The sequence below is a fragment of the Melopsittacus undulatus genome, chromosome 7, assembly GCF_012275295.1.
Source record: "Melopsittacus undulatus isolate bMelUnd1 chromosome 7, bMelUnd1.mat.Z, whole genome shotgun sequence".
NCBI lineage: Eukaryota > Metazoa > Chordata > Aves > Psittaciformes > Psittaculidae > Melopsittacus > Melopsittacus undulatus.
The window spans coordinates 26,053,488-26,079,186 of NC_047533.1; the positions used below are offsets into that span (position 1 = coordinate 26,053,488).

The window sequence follows — 25,699 nt, forward strand, 5'->3', positions numbered from 1 at the left end:
CAATGTTTTAATGCAGTGTTGTCATCAATTGTGTACTGCTACAGCAGTCATATTTCACTGGCATAAGCTGTTCTGGGAAAGAAGCCCTATTCTCTGCTTGCACCTTGCATAAGTATCATTCTTGATTAGCCATTAGGTGCTACATAATAACCATGAGGATGAGTAGAATAATTAGAAACATAAGAATTATGATCTTCAGTCAGGCCAAATCCCCATCCAGCTCAATATCCCTTTTCTGACAGTGGCCAGAAGTATATTTTTAAGAAAAAAACATGGGAAACCAGTCAAGTATAAAGTGACTCTTTCCTGGGTATGGCCTTTGAGTTTCCAGCAATCAGCAATATGTATGTGAAATCTGAAACTAGAATCTGCAGGTGTCCTTTAGTAGTTTGATTTGCATCATAGTCTCTTTTTAGTAGTTTGATTTGCATCATAGTCTCTTTTGTATCTTAATGACTCAAAACCAGACAACCAACAGTCTGTTGTTAATGTCCCTTTAACATCCCTGCTGGTACACAAGTATAAATACACACACAAAACAACCATAGTACATATGACCAACCCTTTAAAGAAACGTGCAGATCTTTAGCATAACCATTTGAAAGATCTGACAGAAAGGTTAAAGTTTTAAAGGAAAGTCACCCTGTCATATCATGGTGTCAGAATTATGTCAAACCTTCTTGGAGATAGAGGATGTTCTAAATGGTCTCTCATCATTTTTTCCTGAATTGACTTTTTATGTATCTATGATTATTCAGCTGCTATAACAGAAAGTTAAGTTTTACTCTGAAATAGGAAAATGTCTTTCATTCTGTTTGATCATGTAACACATGTAATATTTCAGTGGTGGAACCAGAGGAAGGACCTGTAAGGGCTGTGGTTATATGGGGAACATAGCTCTTTGGTAAACCATAGCTACAGCACAGGAGCTGAACTCCTGTATATGCATACATATCCTGGCCACAAGCAACACAGGTGTGATCTATCTTAGCAAAAGCATCTCTACATTATTCACCGAACACAGGTTGTGGCTCTGGTGGACAATTACATGGGAATCCTTGCTGCACTTCAGGGTATTCTTGGCCCTGCAACCATAGCAAATGATCTGAGACTCCTTTGCAGAAGGACTCGATCAAGAATCAGACTGGTGTACTGGAAAGAGAGAATATAAGTATATAGGCAGTAACAGTGGTGAAGAAAACTGCAAAGTGCTCCGTTAAATGTATCACTTCAATGTCTGCCCTCAGAAATTCATGTCTCTAGGGTGAACTTCTCTTATGAGAAGTGGTCCATTTTACAAGGCAGGAAGCATTAGGTATGCTCATATCTCAGTCAAAGGATTTCCTACGCAGTGCCAACAGTTATTCAGCAGCACTCATTATGCAGGTGAGATATATCGCAGTGCTGCTACTTTGCAACACTCTGCAAATCTCTATGCAGCATGTGCACAATGTCTGAAATATAAGCAAATTTATGCTGCACTCATCCTTTTTGTGGTTATTAGTGTCATTTAGTATCATCTTCCTCCAGCAAATTGACTCACCAAGCAAAATGCACAACTGCACTTTAAAGTGGATCACATTATCACACCTACTTCTTCTGAAGAGCCAAGTGCCATTACTACTTTTCACAAGGAATAACTGCATAAACTATTTCACATTCTGCAGTGCATCAACAGTGTACTTCATCCATTTGGCTAGCAATTCAGAAGAAGGATTGAACAGTAATGCATGAGTATCATATTGTTCTACAATGGAGAGATAAAATCTAGTGCTTACCTTATGCCTCTTTAAATGTTAGAGCATTATTTTCTGGAGCCTTTTCATTGGGACATGCAGTTGTATCACCCCTAATCATATTTGGGGTGTCAACAAGGTATTTGCATTAAAAATACTATTTTTCCTCTTAAAACATATTAGAGGTTTCTCTCTCAACATTGCTGTTTAGATGACATAATCCTAACTGCACAGCTAATTTCACGGTCAGCTGTAGACCAAAAGAGCTAATTAAGGCCAAGTGATGACAAGGTTTTATTTCAGAAATATTTTCACATTGTTCACTGGCACTCTTTCTTCCTCCGTGTGTGCCTTATTTTCTAGAAGGTAGGTGGAGTATTAAAGAAATAAAAATAATGATGCAGCTGTTAAATGGCAAGACTATGACTAAAATTATAAACTTGGAACCGGAAACCTGGTTTCTGGTTTCAGGGAGAAGAATATTTGGCTAAGAAGCATACTCAGGAGAGGGGCTAATGGTTAAATCAACAGCAACCAGCAATCTACTTAGATGAAAAGCAAAGCCAGAGCCCAGTCAAACATCAGACATTTAGAGCTAAGAAGCATCAAGTGCTTGAGCTAGACAATGTGCAGCCACTCAATGTCCAGGAATGAGGTTTAAATAAACTAAAAAACCCAAAGGAACAATGTAGCTAGGGATCACCTTTTGCAACCACACACTGGGATAGCTTCTTATGCTTGATTGCTATGGCTATCTCTAACCAGAACTATAAGGGGTCATCAGTCTCCTGGGAAACTGCCTGGTGGTTTCTTGCACTTTGATTGCTCAGGAGTGCTTGTCAAGAGACTGTCAGGAGAATCACCAAAGTATACTCTCAAGCTTAGATCTCAGTTACTTTTGTTAGGACTGACCTCTGTGTCTTTGTGCCTTTGAAAATCTACCCCTTGTTCTCTGCAAAGCAGTGGCTTCCTATGTGGTCTGTCATGTTACAATTGAAAGCTCTTGGCGTTTCTGTGACCTCTTTTCACCCATTACCATTGCACTTAATATTGTGGCAAAATGAGTAATGATTCTTTTTTTGCAATTGTAACTAAAATGCTACCATAGCAGAGGGCATATGTTGGACAAGGTCTTTATTATGCAACTCTATGCAGATCACTGTTAATTGCATTGTCACTTAGTTCAGTGATGCAGCACCAAGGTCACTGGACATTTTTAAGCTAATGATGAGTCCACAAGTCTAACAAATGTGCTTGGTAATCACAGAAAATGTATTGTCATTGTTGCAGATGTTATTCTCTCTTGGCAATACAACTAAAAACCACAACCCTCTGACCTCTTCTAAGAATGCCCCATCAGGAACATTAAGAAGGTGAGATTAAGCAGACAAGTGATGGCCTACAGCTACAAAATCAGTACATCTAAAAGCACCATTTTAGTTTACTTGGAATAGACATGCAAAAGGCTAAATGAACATGGAATCAGTGAAGGGCAAATTTTGAAAGAGAGCAGATTTTGAAAAAAGAGCATATCCATTAGTAATGCCCACACAGGTAGAGATCAATTTCTTATTACAATGATCTAGGCAGATTGACATTAATTATCCAGTTTATTTTTGTAGCCATTACACGGCATTAACTCATTACTTGCTGGTGCAGTAACCTTTTGTTATCTGTCAGAAAACACATTAACCACTGAATGCATCACATGACTGAGCTTTTCCATTATGTGCAGTGATTCTCCATATCAGATGCTGAAATTGCTGATATCTTTGAAAGCACACACATCATTTCTCAGGCTGGGTCATCAGTCTGCCAATGTTATGCCCTCAAAAAATGGTGATGCAGTGCTCAGAACTTGTTTCAGGTCAGTGTCCTGTGACCTATCATATATTTTTATTTTTACATATGTGTATCATATATGTTCATTTTTTTGGCTACCAGGCATGAACAAGCCCATAACAGCCTGATCACTAAATGTGCTTCTCACAATAGAGGAGGAAAAAGAAATTTAAACCAGACACAATTCACTGAATTCTTCCTTCACTTATATCCATTATTGATATGAATAAAGGTCAGTAATTCAACATTACTCAAAATTCACTTAAGAGCATTACTCAAAATTCACTGAAGACCATTCACTGAAGAGAAAATGTCAACATGTGAAAATGGCTGTTTAGCAAGAAGCTGAAATAAATGTGGTAGCAAGAGAAGTCTAAGACAAGACACAGAGCTGTCATGTCTCATTCTCAAATATAAACAATGCAGTCATTAAATCAGTTTCACTGCTCTTGTGTATAAGCCTTCTGTGACTTCCATGCTAAAACCCAGAAAAATATCACAATTTGCTAATGGAGCTATTTCACCAGGAAGCGTGGCATGTGTCCAGTTCAATGTATCAGCAGCTTTCAGTCCTCATTTCGGTTTACCAACAGTTAAAATACTCAAGGCATGTATTATAACCTTTTAGAGGTGACATGTGACAAGATGACTTTTCATAAATAATGAAACCTTGGTGCTACAGATGTGGCCCTTGGCTTGCCAAGGGGGCAGGTCTCTGGATGCAACCTGATGTTTTGTCAGCAGCTGCTGTTCAGATAACCATCTGATTGTCATTGCATACTCCGGAACAGTGTATGCATACTCCAGTCTCCTCTCACTCAGAATGTGTTCACTGTCATACCCTCCTGCATTCTGTTGCAATAGAACAGCAAAATGTTTAGACTACAGCAGAATGCTGCAAGGTCAGTTCTGAAGGTGACCTTGAGTATGTCTGGCACACAAGAAGCACAGTGGAAGGCAGGCAAGCACTTTGCCACTTACACCTCTCTTACCCTGCTTGTGTCCAACAATCACCATTTCAAATAACAAACAGGAACTAAATAAGTGCCCATTTTTATTTGTCTGCACATTCAGAATTGAACTTTCATGTACATGCTATGAAAAACAAGAAACCAAAGAGAGCTTATAAACCTTCACTCTCCAAAACCATGATTGTTTTTTTTATCTTTTTACTTTGAAGCTTATGTTTGAGTCTTGTGATTTTTATTTCTTTTTTTTAACACTTCGGGGTGGAAAGCATGAATTAAAAATCACTCTGTGACCCATTACTATTTTATAATCCTCTCTTTGGCAAGTTGAAGGTAACAGCGTGCCAGGCTTGTATTTAAAGTTTTATAGAATGATATGAGATAGTTAAATACAATGGCACAGGCAAGAGAAAATATAGGAAAGCTGGGTGGTGTTAGGACTGTCCAGAGTCAGAATAAGAATTTATTACCGAATACATGATTTGAACTGATCTTAGATCAAAATAGCATTTATGTTTGAGGAAGTAAGAGTTTGTAATAGTGGCCATAATGTTTTTAGATTCAGGAAGCACACAGGAATAACATGGCCAAATGTGTCACCATGGTCATACTGACCTTCAGAAAGGAGAGATAGGTAAAAATGAGGAGCACTGTTTCAAAGAAGTAGGAGAAGGATGGCTGAGAGAGTTAAACCCCACAGGCATCATAAAGATCCCTGAAGGACACCATACTGGGAGCACATACTGCTTGCAAACAGGTAAAAAGAAATCAGTATGGCTAAACAATAAAGCAAAGAAAGTTACTGGAATTTAAAAGTTAGCATTCAAAATTATGAAGATGCATCTCAGTGCAGAAAAGAAAAAAGTTGTAAATTCTGATAGACTAAACATAAATCTATAATTAGTCCAGCATTTGCTTTGTAAATGTTGTTGCGAAAATTTCATGGTGTTCATTTTCCCTATAAGTAATTTGATTTGTCTATGACATCAAAAGACAAATTGACGGTTTGATTCATTGGTTCCTCAGCCATTCATATCATGCAGATCAGGATGAAAATGGATACAAAGTGCTGCAGAATAGAACCGTTTTATACATTTTTAGTCAGTATGAATGATAACAAATAGAAAGTGTAGGACAAAAACATATCTGAATGTTTCCAAACCATCTTTTCTGAACCTCAGAAAAAGTGCAGCAATATGAACCTTTCTCCATTCAGACATGAGAAGGCCACTAGTGCATGATAAATCAAACTGCCTGATTTTGTATAGCCTGGAGTCACTTGATATGTTTCTCTCTGCCTCATTAGTGGCAAATTTACTACCTGATATGGCAGGGCCAAATCTGTTGCTCTCACAAATGCAGACCTTCCACATTCACACACTTCCTAACTAGGTCTTGCCTAGTTACAGCCACAATTTGCTCCAGGGTCATGCCTCCAACTTTTTCTCTCTGTGCCAGTGTTCATAGTCTCACAACAAAGAAATGGATAAATGCACTAGTTATTTATACATAAATGCATGTATAAACGAATTGTGATTTTTTTAAGGAATTGGCTTATGTCATAGTTTAACCCTAGCTGGCAACTAGGTACCACGCAGCTACTTGTTTACCTTCCTTCCCCACATCTGGTGAGATGGAGGGAGGAGAATCAGAAAAAGGTAAAACCCACAGGTTGAGATAAGAACAGTTTAATAATTGAAATAAAGTAAAATATAATTAATAATAATAATAGGAAAAAGAGAAAGGAGTAAAACTCAGTAAACCCAAGTGATGCACAATGCAATTGCTCACCAGCCACTGACTGATACTCAGCCTGACCTGAGCAGTGATCAGTGGCTCCTGGTCAACTGCCCCCAGTTTATATACTTAGCATGATGTTCTATGGTATGGAATATCCCTTTGGCTAGTTTGGGTCAGGTGTCTGTCTGTGCTCCCTCCCAGGTTCTTGTGCCCCTCCTCACTCACAGACCATGAGGCTGAAGTAATTGACTTTGGGTAAGCATTACATGGCAACAACTAAAACATTGGTGTGTTATCAGCGTTGTTCTCATCCTAAATACAAAACCCAGGATTGTACCAGCTACTATGAAGAAAGATAACTATCTCAGCTGAAACCAGGACAACTAAGTACACCTTACATTTTGTTTACTTCTTATAACCCCTGAACTGGTTCCACTGGAGTTCAATAAGATGAATTCCAGTATGGTTTGCATAAGAGTTTTCAAAAGATGAAATATGCCAACAATGAAAAATATTTTTACCAAAGGCTCTTTCAATTCAGAAATAGAATCTGCAGCTTGAGGACAAACTGATCATCTAATTTACCTCTGACTGGAAAAGGATTGTATTCATCAGGTTTGCCATACTAAGCTTCTGCATAAGTGCTTGCAGTATCAGGACCCTCTCTCATGGAATCACCGGTCCTCTGTCTAGAGAGAGAAATATTTTGTAGGCATTTCATCACAATAATTAATAAATTGGAGGATAATCAATATCATAAAAATACACATCAAGAGGGAAGACACCCTAAACTACTGAGGAAAAAATCTGCGTCTGTTTACTTGCTTCATATTTCCCTTTATTTCATCTGCTTCTTTTCCCTAGCCCTTTCTACAGCTACATTCATTTTCTCTACCACTGTGTACCAGATTTTGTTCTTGTTAGGACTGCACACACATCTCCATTTCCTCTTGATGGCTTGGTACTTCTAATATTATATTTTGAAACATCATCTTGCGCACTCTGTGCTTCATAGCCATTATAAAAATGTTAGGTTCCTGTAAAACTAAAAGCAGTAAATAGATTTTTTGGGGGGCAGATAAAATTGTGGAGATTTGTATTTTGCTTGCTCAAATACAGTTCTGCCTTGCAGGACACATTCTTAGGAGTTTTTTTTTTTTTTACTTTGTGTGGTGCTTTTCTGCAGTGACAGCAGGTGGTCATTTAGTGGCAATTTTAAAATATAGCATTCCTGTACATTACAAACTGTACAATAAAGGTTTGGAGAGTAGCACATCTGAAAAAAAACAAACCCAAGATGACATTCCTAGTTTCCTCCCTCTGTTGTAACCTTGGGCAATTCTTCAACATCACAAAGCAAGTCTACTCACTCTTCTGTTAAAAAGAAAGAACAAACCAGCACATAAATTCTGGATATTAATTAGTAATCACACAAGATGACAAGATGGGTTTTTTTAAACAAATAAATGTGTATTTTCACTTGATTTACTAGATCTATAAATATTTACATAATTGCTTTCCAGTTGCTCTCAAGTATATGTATTATATATTAAACACTCTGAACAGATTTTTTTTCTAAATTATAATTTATTTCATATTTTCAAACTTTTACTGCCTTCTCAATACAATTTTTTTTTGTTTAAGCTGTAAGACATCCAAAACACCATTATTGCAGTCATCTACCTGTTAACTTGATTTCTTATTTCATTGTCAGCCATTAGGCAAATAAAAGGTAAGTTACATAATCTAATTTTGTTAATGGAACTTAATGCAACTGTAGGCAATCTACAAGTTAGTAAATAACCCCTTGCCCCTCCAACAACCATAAACAGACTGTAATAAGGTTACCAGAAAATACATCTCAGAAAACTGTTAGAAGTGCAAAAAGTCCATAAAGTAAAGCACATGGATACGCGATAAGAAGCTGCTGTCCTTCCATAGCCAGCACAGAGGTAAAAATTTTGGAGGCTGACAAACTGCACCATCCAATAATAAACAGAGCTAACAAAGTTCCCAGGGTCCCCCTAGGAGAAAAAAACAAAACAATAAAAGAAACATGGCAGAGTCCACTTGTTAGTAAATGTAGCGTCAACTCTTATCAAACCTGAGTTCATGTCTAGCAGCTTGTTACTGGTAAGGTAACAGTCACTAGGAGAACCAAGGACTGACTGACATGATTCAAGTCAAGCCTGAGAAACAAATTCAAACAGGAACAGGAAACAGAAAGGTAGCTTCTTCAACATGGATAAAAGCGGCATCTTCAATAGAAGTACTGCTGAAAAGACAATGCATTTCAAAATAAATCTTCTTGGCCTCCAGCAGATGTAACAGCTAATGTTTAATTGTAAAGTTAGCAAAGGTCCTATTGCCGCCAAAATTATCTTGTAGAAGTTGTTAGGACCTAAAATTACACTACAGACCTACTCTTCCACCAGGCAGCCTGATGACCTGGAGGGTCTGGATTTTTGTAACAGCTATCATATGTTTTAAGTGTGCCTTGGATTCTGAGGAGAGGCAATGAGGAATCATTGAGGAATCAGTGAGGAATCATACCTCATCTGACCAGGCAGGAAGGAGAAGGCTTACCTGGTCTTTTTAAAAAAGGTGCACATTGAGTAGAAAGTAAGCGATGGAAAAAGAACCACTGGGGAAAAATATTTGGCTCATCCTTGTATCATTCTCTGCACATTGAAAGGATGGAGGCTTTCCACAGTGCCCCTTGGTGACAGCTGGGCACTTCTGAATTTACATTCTGCCACATCTCATATGCCAGGTGGTCTGGAGAGCTGATGACTATGGGTCTGTGTTCAAAAGCCAACTAAAATATTCCTGCAGATTATGGAGAGCTCACTATTAAACCTGTAGGAACTGAATCTTGCCAATAAATAATGTTTCACATATACTTTATTTGTACACTGTATTTGCAGCCTGCCTCTGTAAAATGCATGAGATCACACACATAATACACTGCTGAAGCACATAATGAGATCAGATCCATTGCATTTCTCTCTGTCAATCTCAAGGACTTTGAGAATGAATGAACCTCTGCCACTCGCTAAGGGACTTCCTGGTGCCCCACTCTTCCAAAGCATCAGTGAAACAGAATTGGAAGTGAGAGACAGACTATGTATACTTGCTTAGGTACATTTATAAAAAATAATCATTTTATCTGAAATCAGGAATCGGTGTTGGAACCGGTCTTGTTTAACATCTTTGTCGCTGACATGGACAGTGGGATTGAGTGTGCCCTCAGCAAGTTTGCTGATGACACCAAGCTGTGTGGTTCTGTTGATATGCTGGAGGGAAGGAATGCCATCCAGAGGGACCTTGACACGCTTGTGAGGTGGGCAGATGCCAACCTCATGAAGTTTAACCATGACAAGTGCAAGGTCCTACACCTGGGTCAGAGCAATCCCAGGCACAGCTACAGGTTGGGCAGAGAAGAGATTCAAGTGCAGCCCTGTGGAGAAGGACTTGGGGGTGTTGGTCGATGAGAAAATGAACATAAGCCGGCTTCAGTGTGTGCTTACAGCCCAGAAAGCCAACCATATTCTCGGCTGCATCAAAAGGAGTGTGACCAGCAGGTCAAAGGAGGTGATCCTGCCCCTCTACTCTGCTCTCGTGAGACTTCACTTGGAGTATTGTGTGCAGTTCTGGTGTCCTCAACATAAAAAGGACATGGAACTGTTGGAACAAGTCCAGAGGAGGGCCACGAGGGTGATCAGAGGATTGGAGCACCTTTCATATGAAGACAGGCTGAGAAAGTTGGGGCTGTTCAGCCTGGAGAAGAGAAGGCTGCGTGGAGACCTCATAGCAGCCTTCCAGTATCTGAAGGGGGCCTACAGGGATGCTGGGGAGGGACTATTCATTAGGGACTGTAGTGATAGGACAAGGGGTAATGGGTTGAAACTTAAACAGCAGGGGTTTAGACTGGATATAAGGAAGAAATTCTTTACTGTGAGGGTGGTGAGGTACTGGAATGGGTTGCCCAGGGAGGTTGTGAATGCTCCATCCCTGGTGGTGTTCAAGACCAGGTTGGATGAAGCCTTGGGTGATATGGTTTATTGTGAGGTGTCCCTGCCCATGGCAGGGGGGTTGGAACTAGATGATCTTAAGGTCCTTTCCAACCCTAACTATTCTATGATTCTATGATTCTATATTATTATTCTAATTAAATCATGATGAGTGAAGCTCTTTTTGTTTAATTGACTTAGTTCACTCAATGCAAACATATCACAGATCCAGGCCAATAAAGTACTCGGTGTTGTCAGCGGTTGGAACTTGAGGGAGGAAAGAGAGAATTGATTTTAGGGTGACTCAGCACCTTGTTGCAACTTCAGCCCATTAAAGAGAAAACATTAAAGACCATGTAATTTAAAATCCTTAATTTAAATGTTCTTCAAGTCTATACAGTGGCATTCAGGGAAACTACACTGGGCTCTGTGAACCAAGTTCCTGGCCTTTGTTTCAAGTGAAGATGCTAAGATGCTCATCTAAACAGTTAGCCAGAAATTCAGAGCTGGTATGGATGGCATTTTGAGCAGGAACTGATACTGGCAGAAGGCTGGGATGCAACAGGAAAATACTTTGTAACAACAATTTTCAGCTAGTATAATGATTCTTTAGGGGACTATCACAAGCTAGTACAGCTTAAAGCTGTAGCTTCTCAGCCTTGAATTGAAGTCCAATTGTCCCTCATAGGCTGTTCCAGGACTGGCAGTGAGCAGGATGGAAAGGTGTCATAAAATCATACTGGAGCCAAGGGGTACCTCTGTGCGCTTATAAATTCAGCCTTGACCTAACAGCATGTTCCTGCCAAAAGGAATGGTTTGGGTTTTTGAAAGAGCTTGTGTCTGGCATGCCCATGAGGGCCAAATACTCAGGCAAAAGGCAGATGTCATTCTCACAGTGACTGAGAGGACATGGGGTGTGCTAGTGTGCAACTGAATTGGGGACAGATGTAAGTGGACCCTCTCTACTCTCTCTTCACAACCTACAGATGTGGTCACCATCACCAAATGGGTCCTTTGCCTCAGCTGGGTTTGAGATTTTTTTTCTCCACTTTTACATTCATTTCCTTCACTGTTTATCTAAGGAAATGTCTTCACCACTCTGTTCAGGAATGTGATAGTAAAAAATTGTGTATTTTTCCAGGAAAAAAAAATTTGCTGATGTTTCTCCCATAAAGATGACCTAATCAGCTTCGGCTCAGACATGATATCAGCAAACAAATCTGGTTCCACACATGTTTGCATGGGAGAACTGGTTTTCTTTTCAGTACTATTCAACATCCAAAATACTCCATTTTGCTATATTCAGTTACAGTGAAAAAACTGATGATAAAATTGAAAATTGTTGGATTAATATGTATCTTTGTGATAGATGTGTGCATTATATTAAAAATATTTTCTATGCAAACATTTAAGTTCTTTATACTTTGAAATAAACAGAAATAACATTTTTGTAAATATTTTTTAAAATCATTAATGTATTTCCATCTTTGTAATTTTATGTAAGTTTTAAAATTAAAAATAATGAAATGCATTTTGGATTTTATAGTTGCCACTTTAATAGCACGTTCGTAATAGTTAACCTGGGTACTTGCTCTGTTCAAGCAGTTTCATATAGTGAATGAGAAAAACTGCAAAATTCTGTATACAGGCACTTAAATTATCAATTAATTTCAGAAATAAATTTTGTAAAGGCTTTCACAGTACAGCATTTACAGATTTCCACAAGATGTGATTTCTGTAAATTCATAGCATTCTACAAATCTGTGGCATGTGCTTGGGGATTCCTTGTACAGATAACAGTACCCTGCACAGTTTTAACAGCTGGTTTGTAGTTTGCCCCATCTGTCCTATAATTATGTATCTGCACCTTTTATTAGGGTGTATTTTTTAACAGGTTAATGAAGAAAATATGGGAAGTGTAGAACAGAAAATAAATGGCTTCTTCAGTGTCATTACTGTTCATCTCATCAAGGACAGTTCAGAAACACTTCTATACTTGGAATATGGTCTGGTTAACTCATCAGCTCCATAGAAACACACAGCAAGAATTTACCTTGTTGTGCCAAAATCTTCATCCCGATATATGATTTCCTTTAAAAATAATATATACATGTATAAAATTGCTGCTTTTCCAAAGAAAACAGAGATTTTCTTATTTATCAGATGCCAAGTCCTATCCATTACAGATTGGAGAGTTAAAAATGTGAGTGAACAACAAAGACTAAGGAGGGGAACGATTATCAAAAATGTGTTAACAACAGATAAAAGCACTGCTGAAGGCCTTCAGGCAAGACCTGGAGCTTCCTTGTACTTTGCTGAATGCGAACCAGGAGGTAAACACAGTCTGTATCTCAAAAGGCTTACCAAATGAAGAGGAAGGAGAGGTTTGCATACAAATTTCCTATTCATAGGCATATTACTGAACACCTACCCACAGACACACAGATACATACACCACCACACATTTGTTTTTTTTTCAAAGTTTCCAGTTATTTTCAGGTTTGCAATTACACCACAACTATACCTCAGAGTGTATGACTCTGCTAAATATTGAACACTTGTTCTAATGCTCCAGATCGTTAAGGTTTGCTTGATTATTTCATTCTGTCATGCAGAAGTTAGTCTGCAGAAGGAAAGGAAGCATAAGGATGGGAGTCTGATACTATGAACAAAAAAAGAAACAGGAGAAACAGCTATATAAAACCAAAGTTCAGCAGTGGCTTTTAAAATTGATACCTGAATTTGGCTGCTGTTGGCTCTGCAAAACAAAAATCACATCTGAGGCTGCTGCAGAAACCAAAGGCACTTTCAATCCAAGTGGGAAGAGGTAGAATTAAGTATTCATATTAAAATGAATATATATCACCCCTCTCAAATAGAGTCCAGTTTTGTCCATTTCACTAACACACATTAATAAAAAGTGTTGGAAGTCAAAATTCACCACCTACCCATGCATAACACTAGCCTTCTGACGTACTGTTAGATATAATAGAGAGAGATATATAATTTCTGGTGCTATAGAATGGTACTTACTGTAGCGAGAAGATGACTGCAGAAGAGGACAGGATCACCATGGGCAACAGACAGTAGCCCAAGACACTTGCAACACAGCCATGCGAGACTCCAGAAATGCTCATCAGGTTCAGCAGGGCATGCATAGCAAGGCACCCAATGGCACTCATGCCATACACATAGCCAAAATGAACTTTTCCTGCCTGGAATAAATATGAGTAAGCATGAAGTGTTAGAAGTGAGCAAGTGATTGCAAAGTGGTAGAAGAAGACAGAATGCAAGCACTAGGTTTGTTATTTTTTCTCATTGACACTCTGCTTCACCTATATCAATTCAATTGTAAATGACAGCTGATACTGTTGGGTGATTTTTGCATCAAAAATTTCCAAGGTACAACTGTGAGAGTGTGCTTGTTGCTGTCTTAAAATTACAAGGCTGATTCTCAGTCTTACTCTCATTAGGCTCTGAACAGGACAGGAATTGGCTGGGGAGACTTGGGAAGGTTTAATTGGTAACAAACTGAGAAGGGGGCCTACAGGGATGCTGGTGAGGGACTATACGTTAGGGACTGTAGTGATAGGACAAGGGGTAATGGGTTGAAACTTAAACAGCAGAGGTTTAGACTGGATATAAGGAAGAAATCTTTACTGTGAGGGTGGTGAGGTACTGGAATGGGTTGCCCAGGGAGGTTGTGAATGCTCCATCCCTTGCAGTGTTCAAGACCAGGTTGGATGAAGCCTTGGGTGATATGGTTTATTGTGAGGTGTCCCTGCCCATGGCAGGGGGGTTGGAACTAGATGATCTTAAGGTCCTTTCCAACCCTAACTATTCTATGATTCTATGATTCTATGAAAGTATGTTTTATTTTCAGGAAACATCTTTCCAATAGGTGTACATGGGGCTATGGAAAGGTCTCCTGAGTAAAATGATGACCCGACTTAACTGATAGGCTAAATTTTATTACAAACCTCCAACTTCAGGCAGGCCAGCAATAAAACTAGTAAAACTTTGCTGAAAGTGTGCTGGTTTTCAGGGTGAATATGTCCATTCATCCTCTTGACTACCATGAGAAAGACACATCTCTGTAGTAAGATCAATACAACAGGTTCATTTTAATGTAAACCTGAGTAGTAACTGTCAGCTTGTATTCTGTTTTGTTCCAGTGAATGAAAAAAAAGTAAAACAACTGTGTTTTTTCTTCCAGATTTTATTCCTTTGTGTGAATTTAGTGCCTGTGAAAGGTACCAGCCTGACAGCCTGGAGCCTGATGTTTTCTAATTTATACACAAAGCTAGTACAACAGGCAACAATGGCCACAGCAGCACCAACTTCTTCATCTCCTGCTATCATTTTGAAGGATCACCTACAGGCATGAAAGCATTGTTCACTCCCAAAAATGAACACTCACAAAAGACTGTTAAATATTTTTTCTCTCTCTTCGAGCTTCTAACAAATGAGATACTGAATGTTGGCTATGCAATACTGCCATTTCCACATCTGTAGCTTTGAGATAAACATTCATACATCAGAAATAAACAATTATTGGGATGAAGAAGTTTTTGTTTGCTTTGTCCTGGAACTTTATATCTTAATGATAAAATGCGTTTGTGAAGGAGAAAGCTAAATCTGGCACTCATCCCTCAGAACCATGGAATAAGCTTTTCAAATGAAGGGCCACAATGCTTCACTTTCCTGACATATAATAAAATGTATGTACACACTTAAACCACAGGTGTGCTTGTGCATACACACACGTCTATATATAGCACACATTACATACTGCATATAATAAACAACATGAGAACCAAAACTAATAGAGGGTCTCAGTTTCCTAATCTTTTTGTAGCTTATGGTTGGATTCTTTTGTGATGGATAAGGTGGAATCATTACTGAAGGTTTTTCTTGGTCTGTAGTATTTACAAATATGTCTTTCATGATGATTAAGGAGGATTGAGAAGACCTCCCACTTTACTTATCCATACCTTTTAAGAAAATTTGGGGGAAATCAACTTTGAGGACCCTTCTTCTCTGCCCCTTCTTCCTGTGTCCCTTAGAGTGGAAGCTATCACTGTATGCCAGAAGTAGTTGAGGTGGACAGAAAGCAATGAAGAGGAGAGAGCCTGATCCAGTGCTGACACAACCTGAAACTCCTAATGTTGCAGGTTGATGACAGCTCACCAGGTCTAGTGGGAGAGCAGCGCACACTTATGTGAAAGGCAGCCTCAGCTAATAAGACCTGCTTCTGTACCAGCACTGTTACCCTATTTTCAGCTTGACCTGACTCACTGCTGAGCTCTCCTCTGTTTCCAGTCCTCCAGGTTAGGTCAGGTACAGTCAGGTTGGTTATATCCTCACAATGTCCTGAGTGTTGGCCTGTTCCCCACTGTGTTCCACTATAATGGCATAATTTATTCCTGAACTAACAGGGCAAGAAATCTTCCTGGTTTGGTACAGAGGAGTGCTTAGCTGGCATTTGAATACTACTGGTATAAAATAATTAGGAAAAATTGACTCACCAAATAAAATTAATTATTGCTAGAGATTGCATGGGAGAGCAATATTAGCTTAGATTATTATCAATTACAATTCAGTCATTAAAGACTTGTAACAATTTAAACATCCACAATGGTTTGGGGCAGCCTTTACTATAGAATAAATAAGAAAATCTCTGTCTCAGACAGTTGCAACAACAACTGCAACCTAATATTTTATACTGTCTGTTTTAGTGTATTTAATTATTCCACACAGCAGTATTTGGCACCTTAGTTTAAGATTAAGAAACTACTGAGAGTGATGAAGGGAGCACTAACACTAGCACCTAACTCAAATCTCTACTTGGTGAAATGTTTGATTTGTGGTGCAGCGAAATGAGAAAGCAAAAAGAAAGCAGCTGAACATATCATCTCCAATTCTAGTCTTTCTTAGCATATGTAAATATATTGACTCACACACACGGGAATACTCCCAGTTCACAGCGATGTAAGCAAAATCAGAATCAGGCTTGATTAGTCTGACAGGCTTTGATGAATGGAAAGAGCTAAATTTGTCCTCAGAAGGAATAAGGTTAAAAGAAAGTCAGAATTTTGTGCATTTGTTTGCATTTGCCTAGAGTGAGGGTACTACTATCCTTAGTTTAAGTGGATTGGGAAGTCTGATTTCATATAAATGACTGCGTTAAATGGAAAGCAGCTGAGACTTGGGCTTCTGCTTACTTTCACACTGTTGTTTCCCTATCTGCATTGGAGTTGCCCTGTTTCAGCATGAGGAAGATAAAGTCCTGCTGTCAGGCTATCAACCCTTTCCTCTTTTTCTCTGTCCTTTGAAAGAACAGTTGCCATTTGAAGAATGTCTTTGCATATTTTTCTGTAGTTAAAAGCTGAAATTAAATAAAATTTATAAATTATTTTTGGAAACAAGTTCTCAACCAAATTATGTCCCTAGTGCTATTAGAAGAGAACTATTCAGGCACAAAAGGATATCATGGCTTACACAGCTGAAGAGCCACTTTAGCATTCAAATACATCTGAGATAAAATTAACAGGCCCATGGAAATCCCACAGACTTATTGCTGTGAAGTTGTAGCCCTAAAACACTGTATCACAGGAGTTCTGCTGGCCTAAAACTGGAGGACTGAAAATAGTTGTTTTTCTAATGACACTCAAACTGCTTAATATCCCAGAATAAATATGGCAATTAGTTTATTTCAATAATAGTGCTTTGATCTTCATTATAATTGTTGGATATTCAGGGAGCAAAATCAATAATAGCCATTTTTCTTTCTTTTAGCCTTCCTTCCATTTTCCTAATTATGATCAATTCAATGCTTTCTCTTTTTATTCCCCTCATACCTCTATGTCTTTACATGGAAAATTGTCTGTCTTCTCTAGCTACCCACCATCTTTTCCTCTTATTCCATTTCCTCCTGCTTCTTCCACCCTTTAAAAAGATTTTTATTTTTATGGGGACATAAATAATAATGATACTTGCCATTTATATTGCAGTTTGCACGTTGAAGGTACTGCGCTGACATTACAAATTGAGTAAGAACTTGCAAGAATCTTCTGATTCAGCACTATTTGTCACAGAGGAGATGGAGAATTAGAGCCTCATTTCTCTCACCTCAGCTGCAGAACAGTAAAGACCTTCCAGAATGGTCCCACCTTATCCCTGACTGATGAATTGCTGCCGACAATCACAGCTGTACTTCAGCAGCATTGGAGAGCCCCTGTTGTCAGTGATAAATAGATGAATTTGGAGTACTGTACAATCCCCATTCAACTTTCCTCCTGTAGGAAAGCTATATTCATAAAGAAGAAAGAGGTTAAACAGGCTACCATATTTTGTTTAACAGATGATGTAGAAAAAGAATATAAACTAAGAAAGGACTAGAAAAATTTATAGCAAGGTATTACAAATTTGAGGTGGAGAGAAAAAGACTGTTTCCATTACTTTTCTCAAATTATTCTAGTTACATTAAGGTTATTATTACATTTTTAATATCTCTGAACTCCCCAAAATAACACTGAGAAAAGACAATTTCAAATCAGTAGCAGAAATGTTAGAAAAAATGGGCTGGTCTGCTATGCCTTTTTATTCACTCTTTTAAAACCTCCTTGATAGGTCCTTACCTAGTGCACACTGCTATGCTTCAGGGGTCCAGAGCCTCCCCAGGCTAAACACTGCACAGATCTGTGCTTTGTTCTTACTAAATCCTACCCCAAAATATGGTGTAGTGTTTTCTTTCCACTGGAAGTAATACGTCATTTCATCTGTACTACATCTACATTATATTTAAATTTTATGCAGGTACTTTCAAAGCAAGGAGACTTTTTAATATATAATCTCAGAATAAACGGCAGCAAATGACTCATTTTATGCCAGTACTACCTCTTCTGCAACTTCACATGCATTATCACCTAGTCATTAGCTTGTTAGGAAAGAAATCCCTTAAGATTTCTATCACATCCTACCAGCAGCAATGTTGCTCCAAGGGCCAAACAGAAAATCATAGGTCCGGTGAGGTCTGTCTCGTTCATGATGCTGCCATCTGCAGGCTTCATTGGATTTAGAACTGTTAATGTTTTTTGCCATATATGCTTAAAATTGATCCCAAGCTCTGCAATAGAAATTCCAGGGTTGTTAATTGCTCCCAAGAAAACAACACTTTTGCAGAAACTCATTAGGTACCACAAGACCCCAAACAAGCAATCAAATTAATTGTTTTAATGAAGATAATATTGTAGGATGACATTGTATGTATTAGGCACAGAATGTCCCTGATACATACGCAGTATATTTGAGAGTCAGTTCTGATTCTAAATTGGAATATTACTTTATTAAATTCAATTTTAGGCAGTGAACAAAAAAAAAAAAAAAAAACAACATACCGTAAGCATTTTTGAGTTAATATTTGTTTTTCTTGTACTTAAAACACATGTATCTAATGCATCACTAACTGAAATGTTGAAAAATATGCTAATTAACAGTAACTGCAGAACTCAAGGTACTCTAGACGGCTGAGGACAGAGATATATATACTTTAATTCTAGCAAATCTGACAAGAAATGTGTCTTAAGACTGAACTGCCAGAGGCACTTAAAAATGACATTTGTCCCTTCAAGGCAACTTAATAATATTTTGTAGAGTGCTGTAAAAGAATTTTTTTTTTTTTTTTGCATTTTAAAGTAATTACTGAGGACCCCTAGAAAAGGAACAAAATTCTTCACCATTAAAGTCAACAGAAATTCTGCCATTAATTTTACTGGGGCAAAGATGTCTCTTAAACTTCTGCAGGAACACTTCAGCTTGCAAGAGGATCATCTTCCCTGAGACACTCTAGTAAGGGAAAAGTTGGGTTCAAAACTGGGTGCCAGAATTATTGAGACTGACAATGTGTCAGGTTGTTTGGAAAGCCAAGTCTTTACCTTATTCCACTTATCCATCATCTGGAGCTGAGCTAAACCATTATATAAATAAAGTTATTTTGCATTAAAATTGGTCAGATTTATGTGGTACACAGATAGGAACATCTCTGAAGCCCAGCAGATAAGAAGCAGCTGTATTTCAAAATCCTTTTCACAGGGTAAGCTGCATGTGGAATTAAATGCTTGGAGGTCTGAGAGGTAGAGATCTAGCAGTTATCTATATCTGACAGTGTGATCTTGCTGGTTTTAACACAGTAATGGTGTTTTTCAGTAGTAAAAACTCCACTTGCTTTCCAGGATGCAAAAGCAAGCTGACTATAGTCTTTCTACATTATGCTGAAGTAATCACAAATGGATTCTCCAATTGTTTTTTAATGTAGCACAGGTAGCATTAGGATGGTTCAATCATCAGAAAGAATGATTCTGTTTGTGTAGTTAAATGATCGACTAATGGAAGATGAAAGCAGCTTTCCCAGTTTCTTTCCCTCTGAAACAAGTTATTTAGAATCTTAAAACTATTGAAAATATTAAATTTATTACTAGATATGCAAAAAGGATTATGATCAGTATTTATTAATTATAGATGTTCCAATATGTGTGCAGGATAAACACAGCATGGAAAAAATACTTGGAAATGTGGATGCAAATCTTACTGTTATGCTGTCATCTAGTGGTAGTAAAGTATGAATTCAGATTAGAAAATGTGAGTTTGGGGGCCAGTGGCTGTTGTCTGAAGCTCACATAGCCAGGCAAGGAAGATTTGCTGCAGTTTCTTTAGAGCTAAAGAAAACTATAGGCACTCCCAGGAACCATGCACATTGTCCATGATTTTATTTTTACCTTCTAGCAAAGGAGGTTCCTCGTCAAATCCATCAGCACAACTAAGATGGGAGAGAGTGTTGGGATTGTACGTTGGCTGCAAAATCTGACCTGTGTAATTCTGACACGATGGAAGCATGTTTGATGGGGCAAAAGCACTGGCTGGAGGTTGCTCTCCTGTCTGGCTCCTAAGACAAGAAGCAAATCACAGGAAACCAGGTGACTGCAATGAGCAGCTTCATGACAGCTTAGAGCTGCTCACCATACACCACAGTTTAAATTTGAAGCTATCTTCAATCTGGGGAACCTGGGAACAGTATCCATTGTGTGTAGTGAGTACTGAGCTGCTGACCATGACTTTGCTTCCCTTCACTGAAACTCCCTTTGAAACCAGGCAGGGCTGCTTGCCGGCGGCTCACCCAGCCCAGACAATGGCACAGTGCAGGCCCCTAGACTGAGGAGAGGGGAAAGGGAATTTAGGAGCTGTGAGGACACCCACAAATTGAGGCACTCCTGACTTCCACTAAGTAGCCTGGTGACAATCCTCATATATGTCTATACAGCTAATGAAATAGCCATATATATATATATATATATATATATGTTCTGGAATCTGAGATTACAGAATTTCTAGCAATATGTGCCATAAAATCCACATTAATAACATGAAGCTCAGTCACCCCAATTAGGTAAACAACCTGTAACATCTGTACATGTAAAAGTAGCACAAAACCTAGCCTCCTACAGCAGTCCTGTCAAAATCTCCTTAAGGGCAAAACTCCCAGAACTTCTTCCCTCAGTTGCCCTCTTCTATGGGCAGAAGTCACCAACAGGTTTAAAAAATTTAGGAAAATAATGAAATAAGATTCCTTCTGTCTTTCTACTGCTATGGTTTGTATTTCTCCACTAAAACTTCCACTATACTGACTATGAAACCCTTTTAAGCATACTTACTTTCTGCTTCCACAGAGGTTTTTGTTAGACACATAACTGTTCTCACCTTCTTCCTGGTCATCTATGGTATAATTGGACTGGTAAAAGTCGATCTGAAACTGCTCAAAATTTGACATTCTGGTTGGAAAAAATATTGTATATATCAATAAAATAGGGTTTGCAACAAGCCAATACTTATGTTTTAACAAAAGAAATTAGTCTTCTCTTACTCCTAATTATTATATATTAATTTACAAGTGGTATACAAGACTTTCTCTATTGTTACTGTTGCCAAAAAAAAAAGTAACTTTGAAAGAATATATATATCAAGTAAACTATTGCTTTAAACAGTCCATTTTCCTATGTAAAAAAATGTGGCCACCTCTGAATTCTTAGAAATTGGTATTTTTTTAAAGTATTTTGCATTTTGAAAACAAATATTAATTTCAGCAATTTATGTTTTACAATATTATATGTAACTATCATAAAACAATAGAAAAATACAAATATATCCACAGAATTCAAGGTTTCTGTTTAAAGACATTGCAGTTAGCATATTAAGGGTAGCAGAGAAGCATTCTCACTGATTAGCTACATGCCTTTGAAAAGGACAGCACACTGAATACTAAAGAAAAAGTAAATAGATAGTAAACAGTAAAGAATAATAAAGAAAATATGTTGCAGCATGTGTTTTATTCCTGCTGACCCATAGTTCAACTCTGTAACTATAGACTGATCAGACTAAGAAAGGAACAACTGTTTTTATAACTGTTTGAATTTTGCCCACACTGGGCCCATTTCACATATCCTGTGTGTAGGCAGGACTAGTCAGAATCATACATAAGCAATATAAGAAATGAAGCACATTGGTTCTGTGACGCATTATGTACCTTTTGGAATTGTAGAGTGTTTCAGATTGCAAAGATATTTTATTAACTCTTAGATTAAATCTACATGCTTCTTATGTTATTAGCATGGCTGAGTATAAATCCAGAAAACAGCTTCAAAATTGGCAGGTCTACCTTTTGCGCTTTGAGCAATGTCCCTGCTCATTGCCAGGAGTTGGGCTAGCCCAAACTATTCTATGATTCTATGAGTAAGAGTACCCACAAGGACTGACCCTGTTTCACTTCAGTATTGCTTTTATGCTGAGCCACAACTGGAAAAGACATTACACCTGTTCAGAGCAGTGCATAGGTTCAAGGATTTCCCAGTCCACTGATGTGGTGAGGCTGGGGAGTGCTCTGGGGATTGCCTGGTCAAACCCTCTGCCAGGGCAGGATCACTGACAACAGATTGCTCTGGGCCTTGTCCCACCAGGTTTTGAAGAGTCTGGCTTTGTCACTGTTACTCCCTCCCATCAGGAGGTTATATTCATTGATTGATGAGATCCCCCTGAGCTCTCTTCTCCCAGTTAACATTCTTAAGTGATTTAGGGAATGCTCTAACCAGGACTTGCCTGTAACTGCATAGGTACATGCATGTGTTCCACCTCTTGGATGGCATTTATGTAGTTAAACTCCTGACTAATAACCATAATCTTATCCAATTCACTCAGATTTTCATGTAAGATATCAAACTCTCCTAACATTCCCCATTTTTTTTCACTTTAGCCCTCTTTTCCAACTTTCCAAATGCTATTGGCAAAATCTGCTTTTCACCTCACAGTTACTCTCACTGTTATCTCTATATTTATCAAGCACATGCTTCTTATAGGAAAGATCTTTGCAAATCTCTTTTTAAGTTATAAAGATTAGTATTTCATCAGGAACCTTGAAATGCCGGAAATTAAATTTTCTAATTATTTTTCCCATCATCAGACTTATCTATGGGGACTTAATTCCTGCATTTACCTAGAGTATTCAAAGAAGATATTCTGATGTTATTTTCTCAACAGCTGGCCAATCATGCAGTATTTCCAAATTTAGAAGAGGAATAATTTTTACATTGTAAATATCAATTAATAGAAATTAATTATACTAAGCTATTTACTGTAGTTTTATTTGGATTTGCACACCAGTTACACATTGGTTCAGTAAAGACTTTACATGGAAAATCTTTTAAAATTCTTTAATTGGCACCTCTGCCCCAACAGTTCAAATCCAGAAAGTCTTTAATGTTCTTTGCTGTAACTGTAAGGAACAAAATAATTACTTAACCAGATATGTTACAAAATGTATAATGGAGTTCAGAAGAGATAAATTTATTTTCCAGAAGAATTTGGAGTTAAGGTTACTTACTTTTTAAGATATTTGATGAAAACTCCAGTCTGTTGAATTTACATGTTGGAGAACACCTAAAATATCCTCTTACTTCAGCAGGGATGATCTTGGTGCTATTTATAAGGTTCTAAATTTGATCTTTGAACAGATGCATATGAAAGAAAAAAACCCCACAACCTGTCAGTATCATGGCCAGCATTTGACAAGTGCTAACAATAAGCAGAAAAGGATAGGAATCTTCAATGCAAGCAGAACAAAATGAAAAAATTTTGGTTCATATATATATTTCAACTCAGTAATCTAGACTGTAGTTTAGAGTTTCCTTCTTAGGTAGGTATTTATGAAGATCTTGGTGGACCCTCATAAGCTGAGCTGTTAGATATTGAAAAGTTTTAACAACATGTAGTAATAATTGTTTAAATTAGTAGGGTAAATTCATTTACTTGGGTACATTTCTATCAGATGCTCCCACACCGTGCGCCACAGGGTACATGCAGCGTTAGGGCCATTTGCTGGGACTGCAAAGAGAGCTTTTGATCGATCACACACCTCCTGGAGAAAACATGATGCTCCCTTGGACTGCAGCACCTGAAGGAGGGAGACTGAACGCACCTTAGGGCTAGTCAATCTGGTGGTCCAAGGCCAGGGACCCATTCTCTAGGCACATCCTCCTGCACCTTTGCTTCTCCAGAAGCTCTTGTCCATTTGCAAAGCAGTCTTCTGCAGTGCAGCACATACCATGACAGTACCAGGGCAAGTCTTCTAAAAGACAGGGAACCCTGCTTTGATTTTTGAGGGCCTTTATTGAATGTGTAGGCATCAGATTAACAGGTTGGTTTTTTTTCTTGCAATGCTCAGCATGGTATCTCTTTCATTACCTGACCTGTTATGAATAAAACATTAGGAACCTCTATTGTATAGTCCTGTTTGCTGGAAAACTTGCAGCACAGTATGAATTTTGAAACAGCATTTAAACTTCAAAGGCAGCATTTCTTTAATATCAGATACTTAACCAGTTCTAACAGGTACTGCCTTTTTCACTTCTTTATTGGAGAACTTCCAATTGGGCTGGTTAATCTAAGGAATGGGATATTAAATGGCATGTATTATCAGGTCATTAATCTATGCCTCAGATGCATATTAGATTCTGTGAGGTTGAAGACCGAAATTCAGAAATTTCACTTGGAGAAACATTTAATTAGAGCTGCTCAAATAAATATTTTTAAATTCTGCATCTAAAAGTTTTTGAAGAACTGGTCAAAAACTTTCAACATTGTTGAGATGCAAAACAACAGGAAAGTCAGAGTAGACCAAAACTAAGTAAATATGCTATTTTGTAAAAGGCTAAATGAGATGCCCTGAGTAATTATTGGCTGCCACCATGCAATTAATCTTAGCAAATTATGGGCTCAAATAATAAATAACAGAATCAATGAATCCAATCAACATAGGCTTTTGGAAACTAGCTCATTTCAAACTAATTTATTTTCTAACAAGGTTTGTAGTTGGGAAAGGTAACTACTGATCTACTGATGACCTATATTTGTACAAGGCATTTTACTTGATTTTGCTTCAATAAATATACAACCATCACTGCTTAATGGGGCAACCATTATACTGATTAAATAAGTGCTATCAGATGTATCTCAAATGTAATTGTAAATTAGGGGAAGATTTCTAATGGTGCCTTACAGGACAGAAGCTTTACAAACCTCATCTAGCAGACCTTTTGAAGAAAAATCTACCAACCAAAGCCAGTCACAGGGTGGTTTGACCAGAATCTGTTAGGACAAAACAGAAAATAACAAAAAGATCCTTGAAGCTATTAGTCAAAGGTAAAATAAAACTCGAGCAGAAAAGCTCAAAAATTCTTGCAGTGACAGCAGTGGCTGACCCGAAGAGCAGTTTCCCAAAAGTGCTAGCAGGTTTCCTGTAATAAGACATCTAATAATCAGATCATGTATTATATTTTAGTTTAGGTAGGGAATTTATTCAATAATGCTCCATGATCTTTGTTTATCCAGGACTCCAGACTCGATAGCTGTATTGGGTCTGGTTGAGATGGAGTTCATTTTCCTCATAGCAGCCCTTCTTGTGCTATGCTTTGTATTGGTAGCTAGAAAGGTGTTGATTAAACACCGGGGCCTTGGCTCCTGCTGAGCAGTCCTTGCTCAGCATCAAGGCTGTATCTCCAACATTCCCATCACCAGTAGGCTACGGGTGGGAAAGGTATTGGGAAGGAATGTCACCAGGAAAGCTGACCCAAACTGAGCAAAGGGATATTCCATAATATATGGTGTCTGCTCAGCTAAAAGAAAAGGGGGTATGGAGCATAATTTTCACCATTTTTGACAAAATGGGGTAATAATGAAAATATTTTTAAAAATTCTGGTACACCTTTTTAAAAATGTTAGCACAAAATTAAATAAGACAGAAAAGGCTAATAGAATTCTGGCTGTAGAATCATCTATGTAACACTATATTTATTAC

At 38.1% G+C, this 25,699-nt stretch overlaps 1 protein-coding gene across 1 annotated transcript; it reads right to left on the reverse strand.

The window, feature by feature from the left end:
* Window positions 1-8,147: 8,147 nt before the first annotated feature.
* On the reverse strand, window positions 8,148-21,124 carry YIPF7 (Yip1 domain family member 7). Its single transcript, XM_005149104.2, has 5 exons — window positions 21,009-21,124; window positions 20,076-20,242; window positions 18,282-18,427; window positions 13,333-13,514; window positions 8,148-8,310 (listed from the first exon to the last, which is right to left on the reverse strand). The coding sequence occupies exons 1-5, from the start codon at window positions 21,122-21,124 to the stop codon at window positions 8,148-8,150; spliced, it is 774 nt and encodes a 257-aa protein (XP_005149161.1).
* Between the last annotated feature and the right edge of the window lie 4,575 nt (window positions 21,125-25,699).